This window comes from Artemia sp. Qi Xiang Cuo, chromosome 9 (genome assembly GCF_049724085.1).
Source record: "Artemia sp. Qi Xiang Cuo chromosome 9, ASM4972408v1, whole genome shotgun sequence".
Classification (NCBI taxonomy): Eukaryota; Metazoa; Arthropoda; class Branchiopoda; order Anostraca; family Artemiidae; genus Artemia; species Artemia sp. Qi Xiang Cuo.
In genome coordinates this window covers 74,517,919-74,531,471 of record NC_142802.1, presented here as the reverse complement: position 1 = coordinate 74,531,471, position 13,553 = coordinate 74,517,919, and the positions used below count along the sequence as shown (strand labels likewise).

General features: G+C 31.7%; 1 protein-coding gene across 1 annotated transcript in view; it reads right to left on the bottom strand.

The window, feature by feature from the left end:
* The window catches only part of LOC148949024 (chorion peroxidase-like), a 244,987-nt gene that overhangs the window by 44,605 nt on the left and 186,829 nt on the right, over positions 1 to 13,553 (bottom strand). The window contains exon 7 of the mRNA XM_089094180.1: positions 12,915 to 13,071. Within this exon, the coding sequence (XP_088950306.1) occupies positions 12,915 to 13,071 (157 nt within the window). The remainder of the gene's footprint in view (positions 1 to 12,914; positions 13,072 to 13,553) is intronic.

The following is a 13,553-nucleotide window of genomic DNA, read 5'->3' as shown; positions in this document are numbered from 1 at the left end:
AAGAATGTAAGTGTCCTAAATATGAAGGGGTTTATCACCGTCCTGAAGAGGAGGTTAGGTTCTTCGCACAGTGGTTACCTAAGGACATACCTGATTGTGATAAGCATAAGACACAGTAAAAGTATTCTATATCATGGGATCCTCGTTTGTGGAGGTTTAACAGTGAACTTTAATTATTATTTTTATGTAAATATGTGTTTTTTTTCAAAAAATCTTTTTTAATATGTTTAAGCAACAAATATCATTAAGATTAACCCGTCTTTATTCTTTAGAATAGTTCCATTCAGTCAAGAAATTATGAAAAACTGTAAATAAGTAACAAACTTCTTCTTGAATTCACCTCTTGGACAAACAACACGAAAATTTCATCCAGGAAATTTTGAGAAAATTGTAAGTAAGTAACAAACTGTTTCTTGAATTCACCTCTTAATTATTATTTTTATGTAAATATGTGTTTTTTTTCAAAAAATCTTTTTTAACATGTTTAAACAACAAATATCATTAAGAACCCGTCTTTATTCTTTAGAATAGTTCTATTCATTCAAGAAATTATGAAAAATTGTAAGTAAGTAACAAACTCTTTCTTGAATTCACCTCACGGATACACAATACAGAAATTTCATTTAAAAAATATGAAAAAATAAAACTCTTTCAAATATGAAAAAATAAAAAAATAAAAGTAAGTATCAAACTCTTTCTTGAATTCACCTCTTGGATACACAATACAGATATTTCATTCAAGAAATTATGACAAAATTGTGAATAAGTAACAAACTCTTTCTTGAATTTACTTCTTGGGTACACAATACAGAAATTTCATTCAAGAAATTATGACAAATTGTAAGTAAATAACAAACTCTTTCTTGAATTCACCTTTTGGATGCACAATACAGAAATTTCAATCAAGAAACTATGAACAAATTGTAAGTAACTAACTCTTTCTTGAATTCGCCTCTTGGATAAACAATACAGAAATTTTATCCGAGAAATTATGAAAAATTGTAAGTAAGTAACAAACTTTCTTAAATTTGCCTCTTGGACACACAATACAGACATTTCATTCGAGAAATTATGAAAAACTTGTAAGTAAGTAACAAACTCTTCCTTGTATTCACCTCTTGTATGCACAACACGGAAATTTTATTCATGAAGTTTTGAAAAAAATTGTAAAAAAGTAACAAACTCTTTCTTGAATTCACCACTTGGATAAACAATACCGAAATTTTATCTAAGAAATTATGAAAAAACTCTAAGTAACTAACAAACTCTTTCCTGAATTCACCTCTGGGATATACAATACCAAAATTTCATTCAAGATATTATGAAAAATTGTAAGTAAGTAACAAACTATTTCCTGAATTCGCCTCTTGAACACACAATACAGACATTTCATTCGAGAAATTATGAAAAATTGTAAGTAAGTAACAAACTCTTCCTTGTTTTCACCTCTTGTATGCACAACCCGGAAATTACATTCAAGAAATTATGAAAAATTGTAAGTAAGTAACCAACTCCTTCGTGAATTCACCTCTTGGATACCCAATACAGAAACTTTATTCAAGAAAATATGAAAAAGTGTCAGTAAGTAACCAACTGTTCCTTGAATTCACCTCTTGGGTATACAATGTCGAAATTTCATTCAAGAAACTATAAAAAAAACTGTAAATAAGTAACACACTTTTTCCTAAATTCACCTCTTGGATGCACAATACAGAAATTTCATTCGAGAAATTATGAAAAAAGCGTAAGTAAGTAACCAACTGTTTCTTGAATTTACCTGTTGAATAAACAATATAGAAATTTTATTCAGGGAATTATGAAAAATCTGCAAGTAAGTAACAAACTCTTTCTTGAATTCACCTCTTGGATACAAAATAGAGAAATTTTAGTCAAGAAATTATGAAAAAATTGTAAGTAAGTAACCAACTATTTCTTGAATTCAGCTCTTGGATACACAATACAGAAATTTCAATCAAGAAACTATGAAAAAATTGAAAGTAAGTAACACACTTTTTCCTAAATTCACCTCTTGGATGCACAACACAGAAATTTCATTCGAAAAATTATGAAAAAATTGTAAGTAAGTAACCAAGTGTTTCTTGAATTCACCTCTTGAATACACAATACACAAATTTTATTCAAGGAATTCTGAAAAAAAACTGTAAGTAAGTAACAAACTCTTACTTGAATTTGCCTCTTGGATACACATTATAGACATTTCTTTCGAGACATTATGAAAAATTGTAAGTAAGTAACCAACTCTTTTTTGAATTCACCTCTTGGATACACAATGCAGGAATTTAATTCAAGAAATCATGAAAAATTGTAAGTAAGTAACAAACTCTTTTTTGAATTCACCTCTTGGATACACCAGAACCGAAATTTCATTCAAGAAATTATGAAAAATTGTAAGTAAGTAAAAAACTCTTTCTTGAATTCGCCTCTTGAGTACACAATACAGAAATTTCATTCAAGAAATTATGAAAGAGTTGTAAGTAAGTAACGAAATCTTTCTTGAATTCACTTCTTGTATACACAATACAGAAATTTCATTCATGCAATTATGAAAAAAAAATTGTAAGTAAGTAAGAAACTCTTTCTTGAATTCATCTCTTGGATACACAATGCAGAAATTTCAATCAAGAAATCATGAAAAATTGTAAGTAAGTAACAAACTCTTTTTTGAACTCACCTATTGAATACCCAATATAGAAATTTTATTCAAGGAATAATGAAAAAACTGTAAGTAAGTAACAAACTTCTTGACTTTGCCTCTTGGATAGACAATAAAGACATTTCGTTCGAGAAATTATAAAAAAAAAAAAATTTAATAAATAACCAAATGTTTCTTGAATTCACCTCTTGGATACACAATGCAGAAATTTTAATCAAGAAACTAAGAAAAATTGTAAGTAAGTATCAAACTCTTTCTTGAATTCACCTCTGGTATGCACAATACAGAAATTTCATTGGAGAGATTATGAAAAAATTGTAAGTAAGTAACAAACTCTTTCTTGAATTCACCTCTTGGATACACAATGCAGAAATTTCATTCAATAAATGATGAAAAACTGTAAGTAAGTAACAAACTAATTTTTGAATTCACCTTTTTGGTACACAATACAGAAATTTCATTCAAGAAATTATGAAAAATTGTTACTAAGTAACAAACTCTTTCTTGAATTCATCTCTCGGATACACAATAAGGTAATTTCATTCAAGAAATTATGAAAAAATGTAAGTAAGTAACAAACTGTTTTTTAATTCACCTCTTGGATAGTAAGTAACAAACTCTTTCTTTTATTCACCTCTTGGATACACAATACAGAAATTTCCTTCAAGAAATTATGAAAATTGTAAGTAAGAAACAAACTTTTTTTGTTTAAGAAACAATAAAATTGTAAGTAAGAAATAATTTTTTGAATTCATGAGGTAAATTAAAGAAAGAGTTTGTTTCTTACTTACAATTTTTTCATAATTTCTTAAATGAAATTTCTGAATTGATTTCTTGAATGAAATATCTGCATTGTGCATCCAAAATGTGAATTCAACAAAGAGTTTGTTACTTACTTAAAACTTTTTTCATAATTTGATGAATGAAATTTAGGTATTGGGTATCCAAGAGGTGAATTCAAGAAAGAGTTGGTTACTTACTTACAATTTTTCATAATTTATCGAACTGAAATGTCTATATTTTGCATCCAAGAGACGAATTCAAGAAAAAGTTTGTTACTTACTTACAGTTTTTTCATAATTCCTTGAATAAAATTTCTATATTGTGTATTCAAGAGGTGAATTCAAGAAGCCGTTGGTTACTTACTTACAATTTTTTCGTTATCTCTTGAACAAAATTTCTGTATTGTGTATCCAAGAGGTGAATTCAAGAAAGAGTTTGTTACTTACTGACAGTTTGTTCATAATTCCTTGAATAAAATTCGTACATTGTGTATTCAAGAGGTGAATTCAAGAAACAGTTGGCTACGTACTTACAATTTTTTCATAGTTTCTCGAATGAAATTCTGTACTGTGCATCCAAGAGGTGAATTTAGGAAATAGTTTGTTACTTACTTACAATTTTTCATAGTTTCTTCAATGAAATTACGATATTGTATATCCAAGAGGTGAATTCAAGAAACAGTTGGTTACCTACTTACAATTGTTCATAATTTCTTGAATGTAATTTCCGTGTTTTGCATACAAGAGGTGAATGAAAGGAAGAGTTTGTCACTTACTTACAATTTTTCATAATTTCTTGAATGAAATGTCTGCATTGTGTGTCCAAGAGGCGAGTTCAGGAAATAGTTTGTTACTTACTTTAAAATTTTTCATAATTTCTTGAATGAAATTTCTGTATTGAATATGCAAGAGGTGAATTCAGGAAAGAGTTTGTTAGTTACTAGCAGTTTTTTCATAATTTCTTAAATGAAATTTCGGAATTGTGTATTCAAGTGGTAAATTCAAGAAAGAGTTTGTTACTTACTTAAAATTTTTTTCATAATTTCATGAACGAAATTTCCGTGTTGTGCATACAAGAGGTGAATACTAGGAAGAGTTTGTTACTTACTTACAATTTTTCATAATTTCTCGAATGAAATTTCTTTATTGTGTATCCAAGAGCTGAATTCAAGAAAGAGTTAGTTACTTACAAATATTTCATAGTTTCTTGAATGGAATATCTATATTGTGTATCCAAGAGGTGAATTCAATAAAGAGTTTGTTACTTACTTACAGTTTTTTCATAATTCCTTGAACAAACTTTCTATATTGTGTATTCAAGAGGTGAATTCAAGCAAGAGTTGGCTACGTACTTACAGATCTTTCATATTTTCTCGAATGAAATTTCTGTACTTTGCATCCAAGAGGTGAAATTAGGAAATAGTTTGTTACATACTTACAATTTTTCATAGTTTCTTGAATGAAATTTCGATATTGTATATCCAAGAGGTGAATTCAAGAAACAGTTGGCTACCTACTTACAATTTTTCATAATTTCTTGAATGTAATTTCCCTGTTGTGCATACGAGAGGTGAATTCAAGAAAGAGTTTGTTACTTACTTACAATTTTTCATAATTTCTTGAATGAAATGTCTGTATTGTGTGTCCAAGAGGCGAATTCAGGAAATAGTTTGTTACTTACTTAAAAATTTTTCATAATTTCTTGAATGAAATTTCGGTATTGTACATCCAAGAGGTGAATTCAGGAAAGAGTTTGTTAGTTACTTGCAATTTTTTCATAATTTCTTGAATGAAATTTCGGAATTGTGTATTCAAATAGTGAATTCAAGAAAGAGTTTCTTACTTACTTAAAATAATTTTCATAATTTCATGAATGAAATTTTCGTGTTGTGCCTACAAGAGGTGAATATAAGCAAGAGTTTGTTACTTACTTACAATTTTTCATAATTTCTTGAATGAAATGTCTTCATTGTGTATCCAAGAATTGAATTCAAGAAACAGTTTGTTACTTACTTACAACTTTTTCATAATTTCTTGAATGAAATTTCTGTAGTGTGCATACAAGAGATGAATTCAAGAAAGAGTTTGCTACTTACTTACAATTTTTTCATAATTTCTCGAATGAAATGTCTGTATTGTATGTCCAAGAGACGAATTCAAGAAAGAATTTAATACTTACTTACAATTTTTTCATAATTTTTTATGAAATTTCTGTACCGGTATTGTGTATCCATGAGGTGAACTCAAGAAAGAGTTTGTTACTTACTTAGAATTTTCTCATAATTTCCTGGATGAAAGTTCCGTGATGTGTGTCAAAGAGGCGAAAACAATAAGGTGTTTGTTACTTACTGACAATTTTTTTCATAATTTCTTGAATGAATAGAACTATTTTAAAGAATAAAGAAGGGTTAAGCTTAAAGATATTTATTGCGTAAACATATTAAAAAAGTTTTCTTGAAAAGAAAAACATGTATTTACATAAAAATAATACTTAAAGTTCACTGTTAAACATCCACAAACGAAGGATCCCATGATATAGAATACTTTTTACCGTGTCTTATGTACTTATCACGATCAGGTATGTCCCTAGGTAACCACTGCGAGAAGAACCTGACCTCCTCTTCAGGACGGTGATATGCCTCTTCAAATTTAGGACACTTAAGTTCTTCTAAATTGAAAAGTGGAATCCAAGGGTCACAGTTTCAAATTAAAACTTTATCTGTAGGTATGTTACCCCTTACGTATAGTGCTTCAACCCCAAAAAAGCTGCAAATTTCACTGACTTCTACCTGAACATTTCTCAGTTCTTGACCACTTTTATTATGTGGTGTAATCACTCTATCGTAGAATCCCAGTCTGTTTATACGGCGTAATGTAGTACTCCATAAGCTTTTATCTTACTCAAACATATTATAGTTGACTATCCAATGATAACAGTCCATTTCTTCGAGTTCCATAGACAATAATAAAAATGCACATTCAAATTAAACAACAAAAAGATGAATTTTTTCAAACCAGTAAATTCTTTGTCATATAGTCCTATCATTCTGGAAGATATTAATGTAATATTTGAGCAGAGAAGTACTTTATCAAACTTTTATATCTTTGCTCTAGGTTAGAAAGACTTATGACTAGGGGGAGGAGTCCTAAAACCATCTGAATTCATTGTGGGGAGGAGTCATAAAACCCATAGAATTCATTTTGGGGAGGAGTCATAAAACTCTCGGTGTCTATTGCATGCAAATGAAACAAGGAAATTGTTACGTAACTTAGCTTGTAAAATATTACATGTTTGTTAATATCATACATTTCCAAATTTTTAATAGATTTCTAAAGCGTTTATGATGCTAGCGTACTCTAAAATAATAGAAATATAACAAAGTAATTTATAGTATATTTTTAATGAAGTAATGACATGTAGAATATTAATATAATAGTAGTTTTCATACTTTATTATACATTATGAACATTGTTGAACAACTTTAGACATTCTGAATCTGCATCATAAAATAATTTATCGTGTTCTCTCTTGATCGTGCCCTCTGTAGAGATATCCATCTTGTCTTTGTCTTTTCTTTATATCTTTCTTTTCTGCTATATCGAACCTCCTTTATCGAAGCTTCCTTGTGCTCCTGATCTTCCTTGTAATGGAGAGGATGTCCATAGTCTGTATTGTTTCTTGTGATAATGGCCACTCTCTTCCGCTACAGATATTCACGAGCCTACCCTTTTTCTCATCATTTCATCAAAGATTGTTCTTCTCATATCTCGCAGATTGTCCACTTCTATTTCATTTTCCATGATTTTTAAATTTGCTGCATTACTCTCATACGAATTACTGAAGTCATGACGCTGGCCTTTACAAATAGCACACTCACAATAAAAATATATTTCTAACTCTACACTTTGATCCATGTTATAATCTGCTATGTTTTTGTTTGATGAAACTTCAGTTCTCAATTGGTATAGTCGTGTGGTGTCTATAATCGGCCATAGAGTACCACAGGGAAAACCGTGTCATGTTTATGAGGAAGCATAGTGTATGATTGGTACTGCCACAAGCACATTTCATGTCATTTTGAGAAAAAGTTGGAGGGAGGGGGATAACCTAAAAGGCAATGCTACTTTTCCAAGAATAGCTAAAAGCCAATTCAATAACCCATTAGCATACTCAATTCAAACATCACATTAACCCATTCGAACAATAGATTTTATTTTCACTGTCCTCGGTGCTTTACCAGTAAGCACTGAGTCGGTGGGAGGTGGGAGGATCTTACTGCAACTCATCCCCCAAATCTCACTATGAAGTGGTACTAGAAAGTTTATATTAAACTAAAATCATCGACAAAGCAAAAAAAATATGACAAAGTCAAACTGTTGCCCTCGCAATCAAATTATCCTTTTTGTATGGGAGGGTCTTTAATAAGGTCAAAAACAAAATCCTCTAGAGCTCTTGAATCTAAGGATATACAAACTCTGGAAAAAGGTCCAAAATTCTCTTTTCCACCAAAAAGAGTTCGTGTGGCAGATATAGTTTCCTCCTTAGAATATTCTTTGCATAAACACTACACATCCATTTTTAACCCAGATGAAGTTAGGTCTTGTTTTAATAATACACTCTACGACAGGCAAAAAAGTTGCGTCGCATACTAATTTGACGCCAGTAATTTCGCACGACATAGCATTTCGTCTACTCTTCGCAAAGGCCATTCAATCATAATAACAAAAGCTGGCAAGTGAAATTCCCTTGTAGTCATGGACATGTTATATTACGACAACAAAATTTATTCACACTTAATAGACACAAATACATATACTTCCATGACTCACGACCATATTGATAAGTTTGCGAATAAAGTTATATCCGAATTAAAGAATCTAAAACAAAATGGCATAATCACCCCACAATAGTATAATAAACTTTTCCCTCATTGTGGCTTTTGTCCAATATTTTACGGTTTACAAAAATTACATAAGCAAGGTATTCTCTTAAGGCCAGTTGTAGCATGTACGAAAGCCCTGTGATTCCAATATTGAAAAGCAATCATGTAGAGCATTCAGACCTATATTTTATTCCCAAAAATCGTGCATCTTTGAGTGGGTTGATTTACTGGAAAAACTTAAAATAGAAGAATTTAAGTAAATACAATAGTAAACAATTCCGACATGGTTTCTATGTTAACAAATTTTATTTAGCAATATCTGAGCAGTTATTAAAAAATAAAATAGAATAGAACTATCAATTAATTGAAGAGTAAACAACAGGAATATACCTAGTCAAAATTTGTAATAAGTATTCAATGTATTTTCAGTTCCGTAATTCTTTTTATCAACAAAAAAATGGTCTCCCTATGGGAGCATCGCTATCCGGGTTATTAACGAACATTTATGTAGAACACCTTGAAAATGGGGCCTTAAATTCGTATTTTGTAAAACATGTCTATTGGGGGCGTTATATGGACGATGTAATATCACTCTGGAAATATGGGAAAAATGAACTTAAGGGCTTTCTAGATCACCTTAATACATATGACCGAAATTTACAATTTACCTTAGAAATTGAAAATGCATATAAATTACCGTTTCGGGATGTATTACTTATTCGCAGCATTGATAAACTGGATTTTACAATTTAAAGAAAACCAACACAAAATAATTGATATCTATATTTTAAATCCAATCGCCCCCCCCCCACAAGTTAAAAGAGCTGTTCTTACATCTCTTGTCGATCATGCCCTAAACGTTTGCTCTGATTCTTACATCACATATGAAATACTTTTATTAAAGACATACTTTTGGGAAACGGTTATCCTATTGACTTTATTAACAATACAATTAGCCGAAGATTGACAGAAATAAAAACTTGCTGTCTGATATGACGTTCTGATAACTTTTTTCTTACACATTTATAACTCCTAATGGAGCCTCTATATTGAAAATTGAGGAGTGTCCTCAAAAAAAGTTGGAGCGAAGGGAACTCTTGGTGGTTGGGGAGAGGGGTCCCTTAGAGGTTGAGGTCCTTGATGTTTAGGGTCATTGGTGCTTACAATCCCTGATGGTTCATACCCATAATCGTCTCACTAGTTGATTTCTAAGGATTTCTAAGGATTATTCTGAATTTCTTTATTAAAATTCTTTTCTTGGCATACATGTTTATTAGTATCAATTTATTAGTACACTAGAATGCTTAAGCATATTTTACATTGACAACACTGCTTAAATTGTACTTGTGTATTATACAGAACACAGTCGAGAAGTAAAGCTAGGTCAAGTCACAAGGTCATCTTGACACCGATGACTATTACTTTCAACTTTTTTAGCATACTCCATTGCCAAAAACAATATTTTATATCACCCACATCCCATATTTTGTACTTGTCTATTATAACGAGCATAGCCGAGAAGTAAAGAACTGCTATCTTAGGCTCGAAACCCTTACATTATAAAAGAATCTTCACGAGGTGAAATTGTGTCAATAGATAATACGCAGGTTGATTTCAAAAACATCCTGTTACATAAATTCATGGTAAATTCATTGGACGTCAAGTGGTGTCACCTTGTACTGGCAGTATTCTAGCCCTCTGATTGGCTGTGATCTTGTCTCTGTCCTTGTCCCGTTCAAATGGCGACCCCCCCCCCTCTACTCGCGCTCAGTATATTATCTCTGGAGAAAAACTCCACATTGCGATTAATAATCAAATGATGTTTTATTCATAGTTGAAAAGCCCAATAACTATGCCTTTGGATATAAAATGCCCTCCCATAGGAGATATAAAATGCCCTTGGGGAATTAAATTTAAGTTATAAAAATTTGCCCATGTTTACCAATAGTATTTGTTATTGACAACCATGCATACATTTTAGGGTGGGAAAACGAATTTCCTGCTCGGGGTTTTTCACGTGGGAACTTTCCATGGGGAGAGAAGTTTCCAGTGGGCGAACATTCAAAGGAAATTATACACTGGGGAAATTTTCCAGGATTTCTATGCAAAATTATTTTCATATTTGTTGTGTTCTCCTTTCCGTCTTAATTTTAGGAGTGGAGTTGCTACGGGCAACTGCCTGGGTAAATTTTCACCGGGATTGAATTGTCTAGAGAATATATCTGTGGGGAAGGTATTTCTCCGTAAAGGTGGGGCCAGATTTCCAAGGATTATTAAAAAATGATCAGAAATTAAATTTTAAAAAAGTTTTTTCAACCGAAAGTAATAAGCAACATTAAAACATAAAACAAACAGAAATTATTACGTATATAAAGGGGGTTGCCTTTTCCTCAACACCTTGCTCTTTAAGCTAAAGTTTGGATTTTGTCCCAGTTCTTTTAGAATGACTTTTGAAACACTATGTTCGTTTAATTGAAACAATAAGAAGCTTTTTTCAAAAGTACTAAAAAAAACTTTCGCGTAAAGAGCGAGGTGTTGAGGAAAAGGCAACCCCCTTCATATACGTAATCATTTCTATTCATTGTAAGTTTTAATGTTGCTCCTTACTTTCAGTTAAAAAATTGTCTTTTTTATTTAATTTCTGTCTAGGATTTGGTGGACATGCTCAGTGAAAGCGAAATGATTTTCTATTTAGGTAATTTACTTCAAATTTTCTTCACAGAAGAAAATCTCTAATTTGTTTCGCACATGATTGTATTTAAAAACTCAATTTTCTTCACAGAAAAAATTTACTTGTAATTACCATTAAGTTTATATTCTCATATATTATCAAACAGTTCGTAGTAAGAAGCTGTAAGTAAGGAGCGACCCGGCTCAATAGTAACCAAACTCTTAAAAACGGAATTTTGATACCAATAGATGCATCAAAAGAATTATATGTTTATGCTGATTTCAAATATATAGGTTTCGCAAGTTTAGTCTAACACATCAAAAGTTACGAGCCTGAGAACATTTACTTTATTTTCGAAAAAATGGGAAAACATCCGCTTGAATTCTGAGAATCTTAATGATAATCACACCAACAGATTCAGCGCATTAGAGAACCCTACTGTAGAGGTTTCAAGCTCATATCTGCAAAAATGTGGAATTTTGTATTTTTTGCCAGAAGAAAGATCACGATGTGTGTTTATTTGTTAGTTTTTTTTTCCAAGGGGTGATCGTATCGACCCAGTAGTCCTGGATAATCGGGAAAGGGCTCATTTGAAGGGAAATTAAAAGTTCTAGTGCCTTTTTAAGTAACCAAAAAAATTGGATGGTGCTTAGGCCCCCTCCAACGCTAATTTTTTCCCCAAAGTCACTCGATCAAATTTTGAAATAGCCATTTTGTTCAGCATAGTCGAAAAATCTAATAACTATTTGAGGACGACTTAATTCCTCAAAGTCCTTGGGGGAATGGCTGAAAGTTGTGCACTTTGCCCGTTGTTTACATATAGTATTGGTTATTGGGAAGTATACAGACGTTTTCAGGGGATTTTTTCTGGTGGGGGGTCGGGGAGGGGGTTACGTGGGAGGTTCTTTCCATGGAGAAATTTTTTCTGGGGGAAGGGAATTTCCACGAAGGGGGTGCCGGATCTCCCCCGATTTTTAAAAACGATCAGAAATAAAATAAAAAACATTTTTTTTTCAACTGAAAGTAAGAAGCAAATTTAAAACTTAAGACGAACAGAAATTATTACGTATATGAGTGGTTTCGCCCCAAAGGTTTTTCCAAGTCTTTAAGAATGATTCATGAACCACAAAGGCCGTTTAATTACATCAAATAGCTCTTTTAAAAGTACTATAAAAAACTATAGCGCAAAGAGCGAGGTATTGACGAGGAAAGCGAACCCACTCATATACCTAATAATTTCTGTTCGTTTTAAGTTTTAATGCTGCTCCTTACTTTCAGTTGAAAAAACTTGTTTTTCTTTATTTAATTCACTAAGGATTAAGGTATTACTTTGAATTTAATAATTAGAACTGCTAGCCTAAAGGGGATGGACAAGATCTATGCTCCCTTCAGAGGGGGGATATAATGTACGACATAGTTTATGTATGATATGACCAATATGAGTTCATGTTTTTACCATAAAAGCAATGGCTAACCTAAAGCAAGTAACATATATGGTTTCATTCATACAGAGTTCGACACAAGAAAAAGTTTGTTATCATCCCAACAGAGAATTAAGCTCTATTGTCATTTTGCAATAAAACCGAAAAATAGAGAACTTATTACCATTTATAATAATATTTTGAGCCAATAGTAAATAAAGGCACAATAATTATATCGGTTTCACATTAGCTAAGTAGGCCTATCACGATAGTTTTCATAAGGTCTATAAAAATGAAAAACTATGTCTAATTGAGGAACTGTTTTCAATTGTCTAGTCGTAGACTAATTTTACATTATCATGCTAACTATCTTACGTTATAGAAAGAAAATATCAAATTGTTATGAGGATTCTAATCCCTCCTCCACTGGACAATTTTTGTTCAACTTCAGTTTGAAAGTTATGCATTTTAAGCTGAACTTACATCATTCGTAAACTGTTGATCTGCCATTTGCGAAGCACTTTTGACAAGCCCACGGATGGTGCCATCGTAGACGTCACTTCTTGTGAGTATATGAGGATAGTTGAAGTAATACCTTAGGTACATTCTTTCATAGGACCTTCCATACTCATCTTGCAGGCTAGAAAACAAAAGAGTCAAATGCTAAGCCAAGTCACTAAATATTTTCTTTTAGAAAAGAGGCAAACAATTTCTTTTCCCAGTTTGAAGATAGTTTTGCTCAATATTTGCAACTTGTAGTCAAAATGACTTATCCAACGAACGCAAGTTGTTTCTTCTTCTAGCCAAATTTTCGTCAGTTAAGAAGAACCAATTTTTTCAGCTAAGAAAAACCAAATGTTCTATAGACAAATTTGTACCGGAATGTAAATGTGTAACCGGAAGCCAATGAGAAAAAATGGTCAGTCTTAGAAGCCCATGCCCCCAGACTAAAACTAGTTTTATATAAAAATCTGGCTATGAATTGGTTTGGTTTCAGATTGTTTTGTATAGGGGATCCTTGAGTCTGGGAAGCTTACGGCTAAACAAATTTCCTCGTAACATCCGAATTTTAGAACCCAGATGAGGTGGAAGAAACACCTGGTGATGCAGCAAGTACAAGTA